We start from the raw sequence: 18177 nt of genomic DNA, 5'->3' as shown, positions 1-18177 counted from the left end.
GTTGAATGTTTATCAAGTTCTCTTTCTACGGTCCATGGCTACATCTGTGTGACCTCATTCAAGCCACAGTCACTCCAGGAGTGGGGAGTGTTATAACCATTTTACGGAGGAGGAAACTGAGGGTCGCAGGGGTTAGGAGGCTGTCCAGGGTCACGGAGAGCCAGGCAGTGGGAGAACTGGGGCTGATCGCAGGTCCCTTGGACTCTGCGGTCCTTGGAGTCACCTCCGAACTGGGCTCACCACCGGCCCTGTCTCTCCATCAGCAGGTGTTGAGTGCCAGCCTAGACCCAAGCACCGCAGGTCTGGGGATGCAGAGCGAGCGGGACACATCCCTGCTTGGGGAAAGGGCTCGAGCCGTTTCAGGAAGCTCTGCTCTGGCTGCGTTTCTTGTTTATCTTTTAAAAAATGATTATTGGTTTTTTTCATAAGGGCCCCAGTATTTGCCAAGGAGAGAGGGAAACTGTTCCAACTGAAACCGAACAAAGACTTTCAAGCTGGGGTGATTCTGGCTTCTCATTTTGAACATGTGTTTTTGCCAAGTTTGGGGTGGCTGTCAGGGACAGGGGCTCCGAAGGGGTCCTGCCCCTCCCCCCACCTCCCACCCCATCCTGGCCACTGTGGTATTTCATTTCTTCCTAGAACATTCCGCCAGGGCACGGGCGCCCTTTCCTCTCGCCGGCATGATATTCAGGAGCGGAACACACTCCCTGTTTTTTATTTTGTTTTCCAGCAAAGGGAATGACATTGCAGTTGGCCAGCTTGGCTTCTCGGTAGCTGTTCTGAGCCAGAAGTGGGGGCTGGGACGTTGGCCGCTGGCTAATGTGGAGTCTGAGGGCTGTTTGTGGGGTTTTGGTATTTGCACTGTATCCTTCCTTTCCAGCCCCAGCGCTGGCAGAAGAAGACCTCTCTCCGCGGTCTAGTGTGTGTCAGGCCCTGGGGTCACATCCTGTGACATGTGTAGTTGCCTCGTGTAAGCCTCACCTTGGCCTTGTGACTCTGAAGTTCCTGGCACCCTGGTTACAGATGAGAGGTCTGAGGTCTAGTGGCTCTGCTCCCTGCCCAGGGCCACACAGCTAGGAGGTGACAGTCAGATCAGCCTAGGACCCCCAGGTCTAGAGCTTCTCTCCCTTACGGGTTCCTGCCTGACACTGGTCAGCACTCACTTATTGGGTTCCTGCTGTATGCCTAGCATTTACTGAGCCCCTGCTGTATGCCTAGCATTTATGAAGCTCCTGCTGTATACCTAGCATTGTCGGTGGGAGCAGGTAGAGAAAAGAAGGTCAATATATCCAGAGAGAGGAAACTGGCTTAAGAGAGAAAATCTAGAGGATGACACAGAAAGGATAGTTTGATGTCAGCAGATCCTGACATGCAGACTGGCAGCTCACTGTGTGTTTAGAAGTCACGGATTGAAGACTTTGTGAGCTGTGGCCCGACAAAAGCTGGGAGCATGTGGCATCTTTGTTCAGACGCATTTTCCTCGCATCTCCTGTGCCCAGGGCTCTGAGTATGGAATTGATGGACGGCCAGGCCCTGCCTTCTGAGGCCCCAGGTTCAGTAGGTACCTGGAGGCTGGAATCCGTCTTCCCATCGCGGGGGGTGTCCTCAGACCCGAGTGCCAGGAAGCCCACACTGCCGCCCCACCCCAGGGCAATGGGGTTCGCCTGACCTTGTCCGGCTGCTGCAAACGCCTGCTTTCTAATCCCATCTGTTTCTGTCCTCCCAGATCTCCGGATGGACCCAAGCCCTTCCAGACATGGTGGTGTCGCACCTCTTCGGGAAGGTGAGCAGCGTGACCCGGCGTTCTGTTGTTCAGTCGTGTGCTGCCCACACGTAGGGCACGGAGATGGCCCGGCCTGCCAAAGGGGCGCCCCATCTGACCCTACCCAAATAGCACGTCGTGCCTCGTTCACGGCCGTCACCTCCTGCCTCCTCTCTCACTCTCCCTTTAACAGAAGTCTTTCTTAACAGCTTTCTTGAAGTACAGTACACTGCACATATTGAAAGTGTAAAATCTGACAAATTTTGACATTCGTATACACTGGTAAAAACCATCACTGAAGCCCAGATGACTAACAAAACACCATCACCCCCAGAACTTCACCTGTGACGCTTGGTAATCCTTCTCTCCCTCCTCCTCAGGCAACCTCTGACCTGCTTTCAGTCACTATAGATTCATTTGCATTTCCTAGGTGTTTATGTAAACAGCATCAGAGCATGTGCTCTTTTATTTTTAAGTCTGGCTTCTTTCACGTAACATAATTATCTTGCGATCCGTCTGTGTCGTTGGGCATATCAAGAGTTCGTCCCTCTTTAGGGCTAAGTGGTGTTTCCTGGCACAGATGTACCAGTTTGCTTCTCCATTCACCTGTTGACGGACATTTGGGTGCTTCCCGGTTCTGGGCTATGACAGAGCCTACAGCAAACACATCCATGGGGTTTTCTGTGTGTCAGCCTCGGTCCTGAGGACTCTATGACCGTATGAGAAGGACTTTTGATTCCCATTTATGGATCTATTTTTATTTCCAGTTGTAGATGAGGAAGCTGAGACCAGAGAGGTTGAGTGACCTGTGTGAGGTCTCACAGCCAGGGAGAGGGGCTGGTATTGGAACCTGTGAGTCTGGCTCCAGTGTGGGTTCCTGTAACTGACACAGGATGCTGGCCATCTGTGCCTCTGCTGGAGCCTGACTCTCAGCCTGATTGTCGTGCAGTTACCCCCACCGAGAACCATCTGAGCCAAGCCCCTGGTGGCGTGCGAGTGGTGTGTGGTCCTGCCCTATCACCCGGCCAGTGTGGCCCCTGACTCTGGCTTTGTACCTCCTGCTGGGCTGGGGGGTGTGCTGGGGTCTCTGATGCAGGGGTCTGAGGTGCCCCTCAGCTGCCCAGCTCGAGGTGACCTGCTCTGTTTCCTGTGTGTGCCCTACACACCACTGTGTGCTCCTTAGCTGAAGAGTGTGACCATCTGACCTGTGGCCATGTGACACCCAGGGAAGCAGAGGTTTTGCTGGGTTGCTCAAGTGTACACTGTGTTTGGTCCTTGTATTAGTTTCCCGTGGACCACAAACTGGGTGGCTTAAAACAACAGAAATATATTTTCTCTCAGTGCTGGAGGCCGGAAGTCTGAAATCAAGTGTCGGCCAGGCCACAGTCCTCCCGTGGTACTAGGGGCGGATCCTTCCTTGCTCCTCCTGGCCTCGGATAGCCTCAGCATCTCTTGGCTTGTGGTTCTTCACTGCAGTCTCTGCGTCCATCTTTGCACGGCTTCCTCTGTGTCTGCTTCAAATCTCTCTCTGCCTTTCTCTTACAAGGACACTTGTCGTTGGATTTAGAACCTACCGGGATAATCCAGGGTGACCTCATCTCTGGATCCTTAATTATGTCTGCAAAGACCTTTTCCCAAATAACGTAACATTCATGGGGTCCAGGCATTTGATGTGAACTTGTCATGGGGGCTGTCTTTCAGCCCACTGGAGTCCTCTTTCCTTTTTGATGCTTCCTTTCACAGTTTGCAATATGTTTTCTCCACTCTGGGTGTATAATCTGAACCTGATAGGAACATAGGAAGGATTAGAGCCAGTGTCTGTATTTTCTCAGAAGAGGGGTGTCAAGTATAGGGTGAGAACTTTGCCTGACTGTACCCCAAATTACCTGGGGTATCTGTTGGTACCCTCGAGTTGCCGCGGTTGTGTTTCTGTCTGTAACCCGAGCACAATTACTCAGATTATTTTTTTCCTGACTTCTTTTGGGGAACAGCTAGTTGCTCTTTTTGTTGCTTTGATGACCATGGACTGTCTTGACACAGCTTGAGGAGACACTGAGCCCCCTTTCCTCCCTCCCATTCCTGATCTGGTTGTTGTCAATCACATCAGGCCGTTTCGTGAAAACCACAGCATCCGCTGTTGTACAAATGAGAAACAGAGCAAGCTCATAACTTGTTTGTTTCTCCCAAATCACATTCCAGAAGGCACCAGGGAGAGGGAAGGCTGAGGCCGGCCTCCTGCAAGGGTCTGGTTGGCCTTCATGGGAATCAAGATTGCCCTTCTTTCCGGCAACTTCCCACTGCATGAGCTGGTTTTTGTTTTGCAAATATGAAATATTTCTATTCACCTCTCCCCATTAAAAAGTAAATAATAGTAATTGCTAACAGCCCCATCAATGTTCACTGTTTACAGTGCGCTTTCCAGGGTGCCCAAGCTCTGTTAAATCCTACAATTTGATAAAGTAGGTAATGTCATCCACACTCTTTTTTTTTTTTTTTTTTTAAGGGAACTGAGGTTCAGGGAGGTGAAGCACTCACCCAATTCAGGGGCAGTGATGGAGCCAAGTTCAGATCCAGGAGGACTGACTTCAGATGAAAATTTCTGAAGTCTGAACCCAGAAGGGTGGGCTTCCCCCTCCAGCTTTGCGTTCCATCTGCTCCCAGCTGATATTCGGACATCTCTCTGCATCTGGGTGCAGCTTCCACGTTCCCAAAGGTTCCCTCAGAATCCATAGCACGCTGGTAGAATAGGCATTACTGTGTTCACCGTGTACCTGAATAACCTGAAGAATGGCAAGGATAGTGACTGGCCTGCGGCCACAGTTCCCACAAACAACATCCTCCCCTCTCTCAATGCAGGAGGAAATGCAGAATAACGTGGAAGTGGTCCACACCTACCGCCAGCACATCGTGAACGACATGAACCCCGGCAACCTGCACCTGTTCATCAACGCCTACAACAGGTACCAGGATGCTGCTGGGCCACGCGGTGGCCGCTGCTCAGGCTACTTTTTGTAGATCTGGAACGAGCATGGGGCAAGGGGGGGGCGGATTATAAAATTAATCTAAGATGCAGCCCCTGAGCAAATAGATAAACAAAACAGGGTACATTAAGGGCCCCTGGGAAGTCAGGTGCCTCCTGGAGTTTTGAGTGCTTTGCAGGGAGCTGAAGTTCCACCCAGACCACCAGGGGCGCAAGCACGAGTGGGGACAGTCACATCGCAAACGGTTTGCTTACGTGCCTGTACCACAGCGGACCCCAAGGAAGGTCCAGGTGTGGGGAGAGCCGAGAGGGAGGGCAGCAACTCATGGGGGGAGGATGGGAAGAATCCAGGGAGGCTGCTGGGAGGCAAGGGAGTCACTCCAAGGATAGGGACACCTGAGCATGGCCTTTGGCAAGGGTGCAGCCCTCTCAAGGATAACTGGGTGCTGGTCTGGGGCTCAGCTAGGGGATGGGACAGCTCGGGGCCACTGGTGTCGACCAGGGGTTCTGGAATCTCCAGGGAGCTCAGCCTCACGCTCCCACAAAGGGGGCAGGAATGAGCCTCCTGGGCTCTGTGTGTCCTCACATGTTAATAACTCGACTGCGTGAAGGGCATTCGTGTCCCTTCCCTCCTCCCCTCCTCCCAGCCCCAGTGTGGGGGAGGGGCTGGTAATACCGTCAGCATGTAACCAAAGACTCGGAGGCTGAGTACTCACTTATTCAGCAAGCGCTAAGTGAGGACTTACGAGTGGGCAGGCTTTCGGCTGGGCAGTGGGCACCCGGAGGAGACCAGGAACCACCCCCCACAGCCACACACGCTGCAGGGAGAAACTGATGCCTCACACCCTATGACGAGGGTGCTCTCACCATCATTTTCTGCTGGGGAAGCAAAGGCACAGAGAGGTTCAGCATCCTGCCCAAGGTCACACAGCTAGGAAGCAGAGGAGCGTGATTTGAATGCAGCCAGGCTGGCTCCAGGCTGTGAGCTGGGAAAGGGTGTCTCATGGTGGGAGCTGCCCATCAGAAAGAGGCTGGGGTCCGTCTCTACAGTGGGAAACCATGGGAGGGTTTACAATGAGGGAGTGAAAGGATCAGGTCTGAGTTCTAAAGCGATGGTTTGGTTACATGTAGAGGACTCAGAGCTGAGGGTGAAAGTGAGGTTCAGACTAAGAGAAGAAGCTGAACCTCATTTGGGAGGTGGAGGCTCCTACTAGGGGGATGGGAGGCAGGGACCCTCTGTAGAGGAGGATGTGATTTTTTACATAAAAGAAAAAAAAAACATGGGGCACAGTGAGGTGGGCTTCACAGGAAAGGCGTGAGTCCCACGGTCCCTGAAGCTGCTTCTGTGGACCTGGAGAGGCTGGGGTGGGACCTCACACAGCTTGGGATGTGGGTGGGTGTTTGCCAGAGTGGGCACTGCAGGACCTCCTGAGCTTGGCTTGGTGGGAGGGGGCTTCCTCCAGGGGAGGTTCTGCTGATGTGACGGTGCGTGTGTTTGTCGTTTGCGTGTAGCCGGCGGGACCTGGAGATCGAGCGGCCGATGCCCGGAGCCCACACAGTCACCCTGCAGTGAGTCGCGCTTCCCTCCGGCACTGTCTCTGTAGCTTTGCTCACCGTTGCCAGCTTTGCCTTCATTCTGAGTTTGGCAGGACTGGCCCCCTTGTGCTAGGACAGCGCAGTCGGCGAGAACTGGGTGGATTCTAACCAGGGACTGGGCGCGGCCCAACCTCACTTGTCTTTTCCTTGCGGGAGTTTGGTTCATAGGGTGTCCCTGAGAGCTAGCAGGGGAACCTCGGATCTCAAAGGAGGAGCGTGAAGAACCACGCCAGACAGAGTTTATGAAGCAGCTGCTTTATGCCCAATACTGTGTGAGGCTTTGCTTCACAGAGCCTGAGACGAATAAGACACAGGAGCCAGCCTGAAGTGCCCTGTAGAACTAGAAGGAGAAGACAGTCGTGGGTACAACCAAGTGGATCCCACCAGTAACAACTATGTCTTTTTGTATTTCCTTACGTGAACCATATTATTTGACACCTGAACTTGGCACATACCATTTGCTTCGTCAGGCATGTCATTTTTGCCTTTTTTTTGATTGCTGGCAAAGTCCTACTCATCCTTCCTTGAGGAGAGGGTGCTCGAAAATAAAACAGCAGGGCATAGAAATTCTCTGGCTGAAATTCATACTAAGGTGTAAATGGCTACCAACCCATTTTTCCCCTAAGAATAAAGCTGAGAGTAGAGAAAGAAGGTAGGAAAAAGAGCAAAAGGTACTGGGGAAAATAATTTTTTTTTTTTTTTTAATTTTGGCCCCAGCCTCGCAGGGCTGGGAGCATGAGACTCTTTCAACGAACCTCGTGTTAACTCCCCCTTGTCTCCCTGCCCCCAGGTGTCCTGCTTTGTTGGTGGTTGGGGACAGCTCACCTGCTGTGGACGCTGTGGTATGTAGAAATTGACCACTGGCTTCTGTGCTTAATTCAATGGTCCAATTCCGGTTGACTTGTTTGAAGTCTTCCTGTCCACCCTCTTCCCCTCCTCCCCACCTTCAGGGCAAGTGACATCTTCCAGATGCCATGTTGGCCTTTGGGCAGAGGGCCCAGCCACCAGCCTCCTCCCCTGGTGACTGCCAGCCCTAGTTGCTTGGCAGTGGGCCCTCTGTCTCCTCTCCCAGGCCCCCTCACCTGCCGATCTGCCTCCCATTGGCTTGTTTATATGGGCGTGTTGCCACTTGGCTTCCTGGTCAGGAGTCTCTCTGCCCATTTGGGAATCAGGTGGAGCTTTCGGACCTGGTTGGAGCCTGATTATCTGGGAGGGCAGAGAGGCACCTGGGGAGCAGGGCTTATGAAAGGCTTTCTGGCTCATTTCACCCCTTTATTCCCATCTGTGATGTTGTGGAGGCAAAACAAGGACTCTATCTTTCCGACACCCCAGTAGCTGGGGACATGGGAGACTTGAGGGCTATTAGGTGGAGTCCTAGAGCGGTGACATGCCTTGTGCAGTGGGCTAGAGCAGGGTCAGCAAATGTTCATTTAGTAAAGACCTGGGATGTCTTAGAGAACCATGAATTTCTTGTAAACTAACCCATCGGACTTAATCATAGGATGCATCAATAGAGATACAGTGTTCACATCAAGGGAGGTGATAGTTCTGCTGTAGACACTTTGAGCATCACATGGTACATGTGGGTATTTTCCCCACTTCTGGATGCAGTTTTAAGAGGGTCATTGACAAATTGAAGAAAGAAACCATCTTAGTGGATGTGATTTCATTTGAAGAACAGTTGTCAGGACGGGACTGGGGATGTTGAATCTAAAGAATCACTGGCAGTGTCTGGTTAAACAAGCCCATTCATTTAGCAACTGTTTCTGGAGCACCTTCTATATTTTAGCTAATCTTCATAACAACCCTTTGAAAGAGATATTATCCCCATTTTACTGATAAGGAAACTGAGGCTCAAAGAAGTTAAGTAACTTATCCAAGGTCATACAGCTAGTGATGGCAGGGCTGGAGTTTAAAGCCACATCTCTTTAATCCCAAAGCCCATGTTCTTTCTTCCATGACAGTAGGAATATTGGAGCTTCTGATGATGGTGGTAGAGTGGCAGGTAGAAGGGGAAGTTTATGACTTTGGCTCCAGGTAGAAAATTAGCAAATTTATTCTCCCTCTCCTTGTCCAGGTGGAGTGCAACTCGAAACTAGACCCAACAAAGACCACTCTCCTCAAGGTACAGGGAAAATGGTGGGGGGTTGCATTTGTTCTTTCTCAGAAATCCCAAAGTCCTGCAGAATTGAGTTGTGCCTGATTATGGCAAAGCTGGTGGTCCGAAACCCCAGAAATGATGAATTAATGTGTCTGTTCACAGACATCTGTTGGGCCAAGGCTGGTAACCCAAGGATGCAAAGATGAGGGGATCCCTCTCTGGGACCCCAAGGATTTATGGGCTGCTGGCCATGTGCTCTGATGAGGGATGGATAGGAATTGTGTGGGCGGGGACTGATTCCAGAAAGATGCTGTCCACTGCACCACCCCGCCCTGCTGAATGGGCCCCCGGAGTTCAATTCCATTGTTCTGTCACTGCGTTTAGGCTGAAGGCTCCCCCAAATTAGCTGACCTTGAGGCTAGCCCTTAGGATTTAGGCTTGAGACTCTGGGCTGTAGGCTGGCCACAGCCCCACTCACTCTCACCAGGACCTTCCAGCCCTATTTCTCCATCCTCATCTCGCTACCCGGGTACTTCAGAGCCCTGGACTTTGGATAACTATTCACACATGCCCGAAAGAGCTTTAAGCAGTGATGGCTTTGGGTCTGGTGATTTACTAGGAACTCCGGAAGTTACAGCATTTACCAAAGGTAGCCAGCCAGGAGCCCCATCAGGCCTGAAGCCTCGGATCTTGCAGTTTCCTTCTGAGGGGTCTTTAAAGAGATTGTGTGTACAGGAACGTGTGCAGTGAACGCTTTCTGGTCAGACAGACCCTGACGAGAACTTTGCAAATCCTCAAGTTCTCTCTGGCCCAGTTTCTGCCTCTAAAATGGGACAGTCATCCCTTTCAGGGTTCTTGGGGAGCAGAATGAAATCATCTACAGGGCCTAGCACAGTGCCTGGCCTGTCGTAAGCTGCAAGTAGTGGTTGCCAAGAAGGTAGAGTTCAATGCTGAGACAGATAGTAATCAAAGCAGACTTGCCAGGTGAGGTGGGTGTTTCCCCACCTGTAGCGTGTCCAGGCCCCCCCTCAGCAGGACAGGCCTGGGGCAGGGCAGTGGGCAGAGTGGATGCCCATTTGGAGCTGGTCCACAGAGCCGGCATCCCCTCTGCTGAGGCCTTTGGCACTAACCAGCTTCCCTCTCCCCCAGATGGCGGATTGTGGTGGCCTCCCGCAGATCTCTCAGGTGAGTTACACCTGTCCCTACTCCCTGGTGGAGGGCATGTGCCTCCGTGACCTGTCACCCCCTTTTCCCTCACTGCCTGCTCACCCCCTACCTCGCTATGACATCTGATGACACATAGTGGACCTGTTACCATTTATAAAAGGTGCTTACCCATCAGGGCTTACGTGGTCCTCCCCCAGAAGTCCCTGTGGAGTAGATGATGCTGGAGTTCACAAGGGTGAAGGGATTTGCCGAGTGGACACGGCTTGGCAGTCGTGGGCCAGCATCTATGTGCCTGACCCCAAAGACTACAGGCTTCCGCTGGAGCCCCAAGCTCCCGGAGCCCAATGCCAAAGCAGGGAGCGCAGAGAGGAGATGGAACAGAGGGTGTGTGTGTGTGTGTGCGTGCGTGCACATATAAACATATCAATCAACTTAGTGTGTTTGCTGCACGATAGCTGGCCCTTCCAAGTCTCCACCCATAAATAACCCCCCAATCTAGCAAGTGAATGAGCTTTTTATCTCTTCTTATAATTGTATATCATTGCAGTCTTTTTTTTTTGAAACTACGTTTTTTATTGGCTATCTAGTTCATACATAGTAGCATATATATTTACTCTATCTTAAAATGAAATATTTTGTGCATTTTATGTTGTCTTTTCCACCGAACTGTGCCCTGCCTTCCTTTCTTCCGCCAGTCCTAAAAGGGACTTCAGAGCTTCCATAATTCAGCGATTTCTCAATCGGTTGCATGTCTTCTTCTAGCTGTAGGTGCCCCTCCAGTCCTGACAAGTTCCCCTGAGTTCCCCGGGAACCTCCCTGGCAGCAGTGAGCAGGCACAAGTCGCCTTGGGCGGCTCTCTCAGCCTCTGTTTCCAGTGTCTCTCTCTGTTCCCGCTGGCAAAGAACAAAATATTTTCAACTTTTTATCTGCTGTTGTTTTGCCTATTTGATAGCTGGGAGGAGCCAGAGAAGGAAGGGATGTCTCAGTTTCTAGAAGGAACAGATGGGTTCCCAGTAGAGTCCTGCTTAGATGTAAACAGGAGTTCATACCTGCACACTAGTGATGGAGCCCTTTATCCACCCAGCCTGCCTGACACCCCTGCTGAGACAGTGCAGCTTAGGTTGGCTAGAGAGAAGGGGCACCATTTTTCTTTTCATCTGTACTCCCTCCCTTCCTCTCTCCTTTCCTTCCTTTATTCCTTTCTCTCCTCGAAATGAGAAGACTAACCCTAGCCATGATTAAAACACGTTTTAAATGCCATGTCAGGAGCTGAACTAACCCAGGCTCCCAGGAGAGCAGCCCAAAGAGGACCAGTAACTGTGTAATCCCGCCGCCTCCTGCCCTTGCAAGTGGGGTGTGTGTTTACAAAGGGCCTTCCTATCCTTCATTCCATTCGATCCTTGCAAAGTCTTTAGAGAGAGGAAGAGCCTGGGTTCTGTTGCAGTTGTAGAAGGGGAAATTGAGGCTAACAGATAGGAGAGATTGTCCATGGTACTCAGGGGAGCTGAGTTTGTTCGCATTTCCAAGCCTGCCCTGGTATTTGTATCTGCCATGTTGAACACAGACGTCCTGGCTTTCTGCAGCTCCAACCTGCAACTCTTATCACCTTACAATCTACAGTCTTCATGCGACTCCCAGAGGGCGATTTCAGCACTTTGTCTTCTTTAAATGTCGTTTGGCTCTTTGTAGAACAGTGGCAGGAGTTGGTGGAGGTAGGCGGGACACTGCCTCCCCGAAGACTGCTCACCAGTAAAGTGAGAACAGACCCAGGAAATTGCATTTGAGAGTTGGAATTAATTAACCTGTGAAAATGGCCTTTACCCAAACATTCACCACCCTGTTTAGATTAAATTTTTGAGAGTAATTGGTTGAACTGGGTGTGTTCTCAGCGTTCCCAACTCCTTTTATTTAAAGTAGCCTCACTGATTAAGTGATTTGTCTGTCCATCTATCCACCTATCCATCCATCCTTTCATCCTATCCTTCCTTCTTTCCATTTTTCCTTTCCTTCCCATCTGTACATCCTTCCTTCTTTGTGCCCATCCGTCCTTATTATTCATCTATCCATCTTCCTTCCTTCCTTCTTTCCACCCATCTTTTTTCATTTGCATCTCTCCATTTATCCACCATTCTGTCATCCAGCCAGCCAGCCAGCCAGCCAGCCAGCCAGCCTGCTACTGAGGCTGAGAGTAAACTGTTATGGGGTTCAGAAAACCCTGGGTTAATACGCAGGACCAATAATTAATCATAAGACCTTGGACGGATTATTCACCTCTCCAAGTCTGCTCTGCTGTGAAATGTATATGAGGATGGTACTAAGCTCATAAGGTTGTCGTCAGGACATCAGATAGTGCCGCATAGCCCCTAGCACAGTGAGTGGCTGTTGCATCCTAGACGCTGAGTTGGACACGTCAGTTTTTCCAATGATGCCTTTTTCCCAGAAACCCTCAGGAGTCAGCCTGGCGCTCTGCCCATATTTTACAGGTGAGAAAACTGGCCCAGACAGGTCATGTAACTTGACCAAGCTCCCCCAGCTAGGAAGTGAATTTGAACTTTTTCTTCCCAGCCAAAGCTAATTTTGGTCTCCATAATTATCCCAGTCTTTCCTTTACGTTTGTGTTTTGTCCACCGGTGGTGGCCTTCTGTCTTGGGGCAAGCTCTTTAATGCAGGTGACCAGAGGCACAGCTGCATGATCTGGACCTCCCGTGACTGACTGCACTTTCCCTCTTTTCTCTTGCAGCCGGCCAAGCTTGCCGAGGCCTTCAAGTACTTTGTGCAGGGCATGGGATACAGTGAGTATGGCTTTTCCCAGCAGGCGGTGGGTCGAGGGGCAGCTGGGGGAGTTGGAACCAGGTTGGGAGGAGTACAGTATTCTGTGTCACCTTGGCCAGCTCCAGCTTTTTGCAAACTGGGCAGGTCTGAGCAGAAGTATTTAGGTGCATGGAGGGGGGGCAGCCGTGCAGGGGTTCTAGCATCTCCTCAGAGCGCAGTGGCTCGTTCTCCCTCCATTGTTGAACAGAATCTGTTTCATACCAGGGAATGTTCTAAGGTTTAGGTGAGGACTGTCCCTTTGAGCACCAAGAAGACAATGATGAGACCATGAAAATCTTTTTGATTTTCTTTATATACTTTCTAAGAGACCTGTAAAGATGGTGGTGATGGTGGTGGTGGTGGTGGTGATGGTGGTGGTGATGATGATGGTGGTGGTGGTGATGGTGGTGATGGTGGTGGTGGTGATGATGAAAGATTAATAAATAATTATTTTTTCTCATTTAATTATCACAATAATCCTAGGAGATACTCTTATCCTCATTTTACAAATGATGAAACTGAGGCTTTGAGAGATTAAGCAGGGAGCAGAGTGGGGATCTGTGAAAGTCCTTTGAAAACTGTAGAGCTCTAAGTGGGTGATAAAGTCACTTACGTTCAAGGCAGAGCGTGTCTTTGCTAAATCATTAGATTTGGGGATTGAAGGGTACATAGAAGCACAGTTACAGAACTTGCAGCTTCTTGCGTTATGGCCGGGCTTTATCCACAGACACATAGAGCCCTTTTTCAGAAATGCAGCCCCATGACCAGGACAGACACCACCAAGTGCAAGCACACTTCTGGGCAGCCGCCACCGCTGGCGTACGTTGGTGTGTCACCCATAGCTCTGGCCCTGATGTGGTTTTTTGGGTTCTTCCTGTCTGCTGCCTGGAATTATAATTCCTGTGCCCATCTTAACTAGGAAGTCTGAACGTCTAATCACTTCCCTTTTTTTTTTTTCTTTCCCAAGGCTTAAACTGTTTGCTTATTCAAAATAGCAATGTTATGTTTGGTCAACTGACCGCCGTCTTAAGGTTGGCCTCAGCCGTGGTTAGTTTCTAGCGCGGCCGAGAGAGGACGAACCTGATTTACATGCTTCGGGCAGGATCCATGTCCCAAAGTGCCCTCTTCCAACAGAAAACGTCTGCCTGTGGGTCTCCTGCCTTTCCAGCCTCTCTCTCTCTCTGGGGAAGTGTGCAGGCAAAGGCAGTAACTAGAGAAGGCCTTCATTTACCATGTGGGCATGAATGGCAACTCGTTTGTCTTGGACCTGCCCTGAGTTTGGATTTCTGCTTTGAAAGTGCATTCTGGGGAGAAAGAAAGTGAAAGGCAGGCCTTGTTTCCACAACCGTGCCCCCCCCCCCCACGCCCCACATCAGCTTCTATTTCTAGAAAGCTGAAGCGTCCTGCAAGTCATAGGGAAAGACAGCAGAGAGAGCTAGGGGCATCAGCCAGAGGAATCGTTCATTTCCTGAGCTGCTCACGGCGGTGGGCCAGTACGATGAGCCCTTCGCATCCATGACACCATGCTAGGGTCACCAGAGCCCCGCAAGGTCAGTGAGACCCCAGATTTGAGGTCAACAGTTAGGGGCTCAGAGAAATATGTGAGCAACAGATGTGGGATTGATCGTGATTGTTTCTGAATTCAGCCACTAGCTCTGTAAGAAGAGGATTCGATGCAGCAAGAAGGAATTGTTTGTGGGTGTCTGCCACCAAAAGCCAACACGTCACTGAGCGAATAATGTAACCCCCACGTGCATGTGTATTTATCAGCTGCCTCATTGTGTGACGTCCATTATTCAGTGTGGCCTTGGCAATGATGCTTCCATTGGGTGGTGTAGTAGTTTCCTGGACCTGCCATAACAACTCCCCACACATTGGGTGGCTGAAAACAACAGAAATTTACTCTTTCACAAGTGCTACAATTCTAGAGGCTGTAAGTCCAAAATCAGGATGTAGGCAGGGTCATCCTCCCTCCAGAGATTCTAGGAAAACTCCTGCCTTGCCTGTCCCAGCTTCTGGTAGTTGCCAGCTGTCCTTGGGTTGTAGCTTCATCACTCTGACCTCTGCCCTGTCTTCACACAGCTTCTCCCTGAATGTGCGTGTGTCTCCTCTTCTTGGAAGGAAACCAGCCATTGCATTAGGCTTTACCCTAACCCAGGATGACCTCATTGTATCTAAATAGATCTGCAAAGACCCTACTTCCAAATAAGGTTACAGTCAGAGGTTCGGGTGCTCATGAATTTGGGACAGATGCTATTCAACCCAGTATAGGTGGGGGCACTTTTTTGTCTTCATTCCACCTGATCAGCCACCTGCTGTGTTCAAGGGCATTTTAAGTCCTTTGGAAGGGACAGTGCCATGGGTAGTTCCTGGGAGCTCACAGGTTTCCCAAAGGAAGAGATGACAGCTGACCCCTCTGCGTGGCTTCTCTTTCTGGCCTGTGGCGTGCAGCAATTATCCTGGCTGACTTTGAACGTCCTCCCTGCTCCAGCAATTGTTGACCTTATGGGGTTCTGGGCACACACTCAGGCGCTGATACCAGGGGGTCAGTGGTAGTATTCCCATTTCACAGGTGGGGCCAAGGGCTCAGAGAGGGACACTCCCCAAGTCCCACAGCTGGTAAGCAAGCAGCAGAGTGGGGATGCAGATCCAGCTGTGGGTTCACATGCTGTGGAATCGCCGCAAATCCTCACCCCATGTGTTCCACTGCTGTGAGCGGATACAGAAGCGATGGGGAGCCCTCAGCTGGAGGACTGCAAGGATGGACGGGAGCAAAGATGCCGAGTGGGTGGGGCACGCAGCAGGTAGCATCGCCAGCGTGCAGGTGCCTCCTGTGCTGGCCCATGCCCTCACCGGGCTCTCTCCTCTCTCCCAGTGCCCTCCGCCAGCATGACGCGCCTGATGAGGTCCCGCACAGCCTCGGGTTCCAGCGTCACCTCCCTGGAGGGTGCCCGCAGCCGCTCCCACACCAGCGAGGGTGCCCGCAGCCGCTCCCACACCAGCGAGGGCACCCGGCTGGACATCATCCCCAACTCCGGCGGCACCGGGAGCAGCCCCGGGCCCAACTCCACGGAAGTGTCCTGCTAGGCGGCCTTGGGGTCGGCCGCCCCTGGACTCTGGGATCAATCGCTGTAGCTGCCTCTCCTCAGGCCCCTCCCCGCCCCTGCCTGCCAACCGCACCTAACTTGGTATTAATCCAAAGCTTATTTTGTACGAGTGAGCTCTGGTGACAACAAAGTGAGATTGGATTTGTGGAGGGCGCCCTTTGCGACTAGGGCGGGGCGGGGTGGACCAAAGGTAAAGAAACATCTCAGTGTCCTGTTTCCACTAACGAGAGGCCCAGAGGCCACTCTCTTACCCTCCCTCAGAGACGCCAAACTGCCAGAAATGAGAAACACAGAGTAAACACTTGATCAGTGCTAGGCTGACCTGAGCATCCTGGCGCGAAGGGACATTTTTTTGGAAGCCCAACCCACCTACTTCCTGTTTCCTCTCCAGCTAAAGAAAAAACAGACACAGTTTCTGGAAACCAAACCCTCTCTGATTTGGGGACTCGGAGAGCAGGGAACGGTGGGGAGGTCTTTTAAGGAGGCCAAACAGGAAGCGGGAAAGAGGTGGAATTTATGCGGAGCCTCAGAAGTGTTTGGAAAAGCAAATCTCCCTTGCTAACTTAAAGAAATAGATTTTTAACGTTTGTGCATATTTACACTTTTTATTGCCCAAGCCTACAAGCCTGCTTTTCTGGCATTTTTTAAGGGACAACAGAAGCGGGCGACAAAATCTCCCAGTTTTTCAAAGAAATGGTCTTGGCAAACGTTTGGCATCGTGGATTTGAGGCTCTGATTCCTCTGCCTGCCTCCTCCTCCGTGGCCCCTGCTTCCCACTCCAAATACATGAACGAGGGATTACTTCATTCACGGGGAAGATCATGTAGATTTGTAGTTGCTTTCTTTGAAATGGAGGGAAAGATTGCAAACAGCTGTGCCTGGCTGTGATGTGTCTCCACGCAGTGGGTGGGGGGCAGGGACGCTGGGGTGGGGTGGTACTTTTGGTTATTAGATGTAAGGAATTCCTCGTGGTCGTGATGGAATCCAGTGCAGTTGTGATTTCAGTTGATCCCATCGGGTTTCCAGCAATCATGTGTGATGGAACTAAATCCAGCTTCTAATCTTTGACAACCGGGGTTGAATCTGAACTTGGCTGCCAAACATTTCTGACCCGGTGACCTTCCGGGGTCTTCAGGTAGAACTGTTTACTCTTGTAGGGGGTGGAGATTCGCGTGGGACGTGGTGGCCCAGAAGATGCAAGGATTCTGGAATGTGTATGCCATGGGATTCCCTTCCCTCTGCTGCCTTACCCTCTTCCCTGCCCCTCTCACCTCTCGCTGAAGGGGGTGGCACCACTGACATTTCTGGGCGACATCAGCATAGCTGTCAAGTTCTTGTACTACTTACTGCCTTTTGATTTCCATTTTGGCTAACCATGGATCTTCTTATATGACGTTTGATCAGAGAGAATGGAACATTGTGAATCAGCCGCCGGGACCTAGTGGTTACTGGGAGAATAGCCAAGCCTTCTAGGTAGCTTGGGGGATAATGACTCAGTTTACCTGCCACCTACCCCCCTGGGAGGCAGACATGGCTGGATCAGAACAAGAAACCGTTGTGTACTAGTCTTTCCAGAGGAGTTTCTTAATGAGATATTTGTATTTATTTCCAGACCAATAAATTTGTAACTTTGCAGTGGCTTGTGTCTTTTTCCTCCACTTGAGAGATCATGCATTAGGTTGGGTCTTTCCTTACCTGGGGCTTCTTGCCACATGCTCCTCACCTTTTGGAATTCCGTCTTTAGAGCATCACCATCCAATAAAAATATAGTGCAAACCACAGAGGTAACTTCAAATTTTCAAGTAGGCATGTTAAAATAAGGTAGAGAGAGACAAGTGAAATTAATTTTAATAGTACATTTAACCCAATGTATCCAAAATATTACTATTTCAACATAAGATCAATAGAACAATTATTAAGGTGCCTTGCATTCTTTTCTTCCTACTAAGAAATCCAGAGTATACTTTACATCATAGCACATCTCAATTCAAACCAGCCCCGAATAATGCAGTGACAAAGGGATCAAGCTTTTCAACCTACAAGGAAAGGAAGGAAACATCTTTTTTTACATTTTATTTTTATCATAAAAAAGCGTGTGGAAAGACCACCCGATGACTGTCCCTATAATGCTTCTTACTCTTGTATTTAAAAAAAAATGTAAACACAACAGGTTTCAGTACCACCTCCCATTTTTATTTAAGATTAGTTTAAAATTTACAAAACAGTTGCAAAGATAGTACAGAGAGTTTCCACACACCCACCTCCAGTTTCCTCTATTATTATTAGCATCTTATGTTACTACAGTACATTGGTCACAACTAAGAAATCAGCACTGATAGATTACTATTATTAACTAAGCTCTGTGCTTTCCTGGGATTTCACTAGTTTTTCCCTGTTGTCCTTCTTCTGTCCCAGGAGCCCATCCAGATACCAGGTTACACACTGTCATCATGCCTCCTTTGCTTCCTCTGGCCTGTAAGAGTTTCTCAGACTTTCCTTTCTTTTGATGACCTTGACGGTTTTGAGAAGCCGAGATGGGGCATTTTGTAGAATGGCCCTCAATTGAGGTTTGTATGTCTGGTTTTCTTACGGTCCAACTGGGGTTCAGAGTTTCTGGAATGAAGACCCCAGCGGCTCAGTGCCCTTCTCATTG

At 50.4% G+C, this 18177-nt stretch overlaps 1 protein-coding gene across 2 annotated transcripts in view; it reads left to right on the top strand.

The window, feature by feature from the left end:
- The window catches only part of NDRG1 (N-myc downstream regulated 1), a 55215-nt gene extending 38056 nt beyond the window's left edge, over window positions 1–17159 (top strand). For both annotated transcript variants that reach the window (XM_057734412.1, XM_057734413.1), the window contains 8 exons: window positions 1727–1783; window positions 4619–4722; window positions 6255–6311; window positions 7129–7180; window positions 8416–8463; window positions 9589–9624; window positions 12347–12398; window positions 15293–17159. In XM_057734412.1, the coding sequence (XP_057590395.1) occupies window positions 1727–1783; window positions 4619–4722; window positions 6255–6311; window positions 7129–7180; window positions 8416–8463; window positions 9589–9624; window positions 12347–12398; window positions 15293–15504 (618 nt within the window). In that variant the 3' untranslated portion in view covers window positions 15505–17159. The remainder of the gene's footprint in view (window positions 1–1726; window positions 1784–4618; window positions 4723–6254; window positions 6312–7128; window positions 7181–8415; window positions 8464–9588; window positions 9625–12346; window positions 12399–15292) is intronic.
- The last annotated feature ends 1018 nt before the right edge of the window (window positions 17160–18177 follow it).

The sequence above is a fragment of the Hippopotamus amphibius genome, chromosome 5 (genome assembly GCF_030028045.1).
Source record: "Hippopotamus amphibius kiboko isolate mHipAmp2 chromosome 5, mHipAmp2.hap2, whole genome shotgun sequence".
NCBI classification, from domain to species: Eukaryota; Metazoa; Chordata; class Mammalia; order Artiodactyla; family Hippopotamidae; genus Hippopotamus; species Hippopotamus amphibius.
The sequence above is the reverse complement of the archived record's forward strand: the minus strand, read 5'-3'. Positions and strand labels throughout refer to the sequence as shown.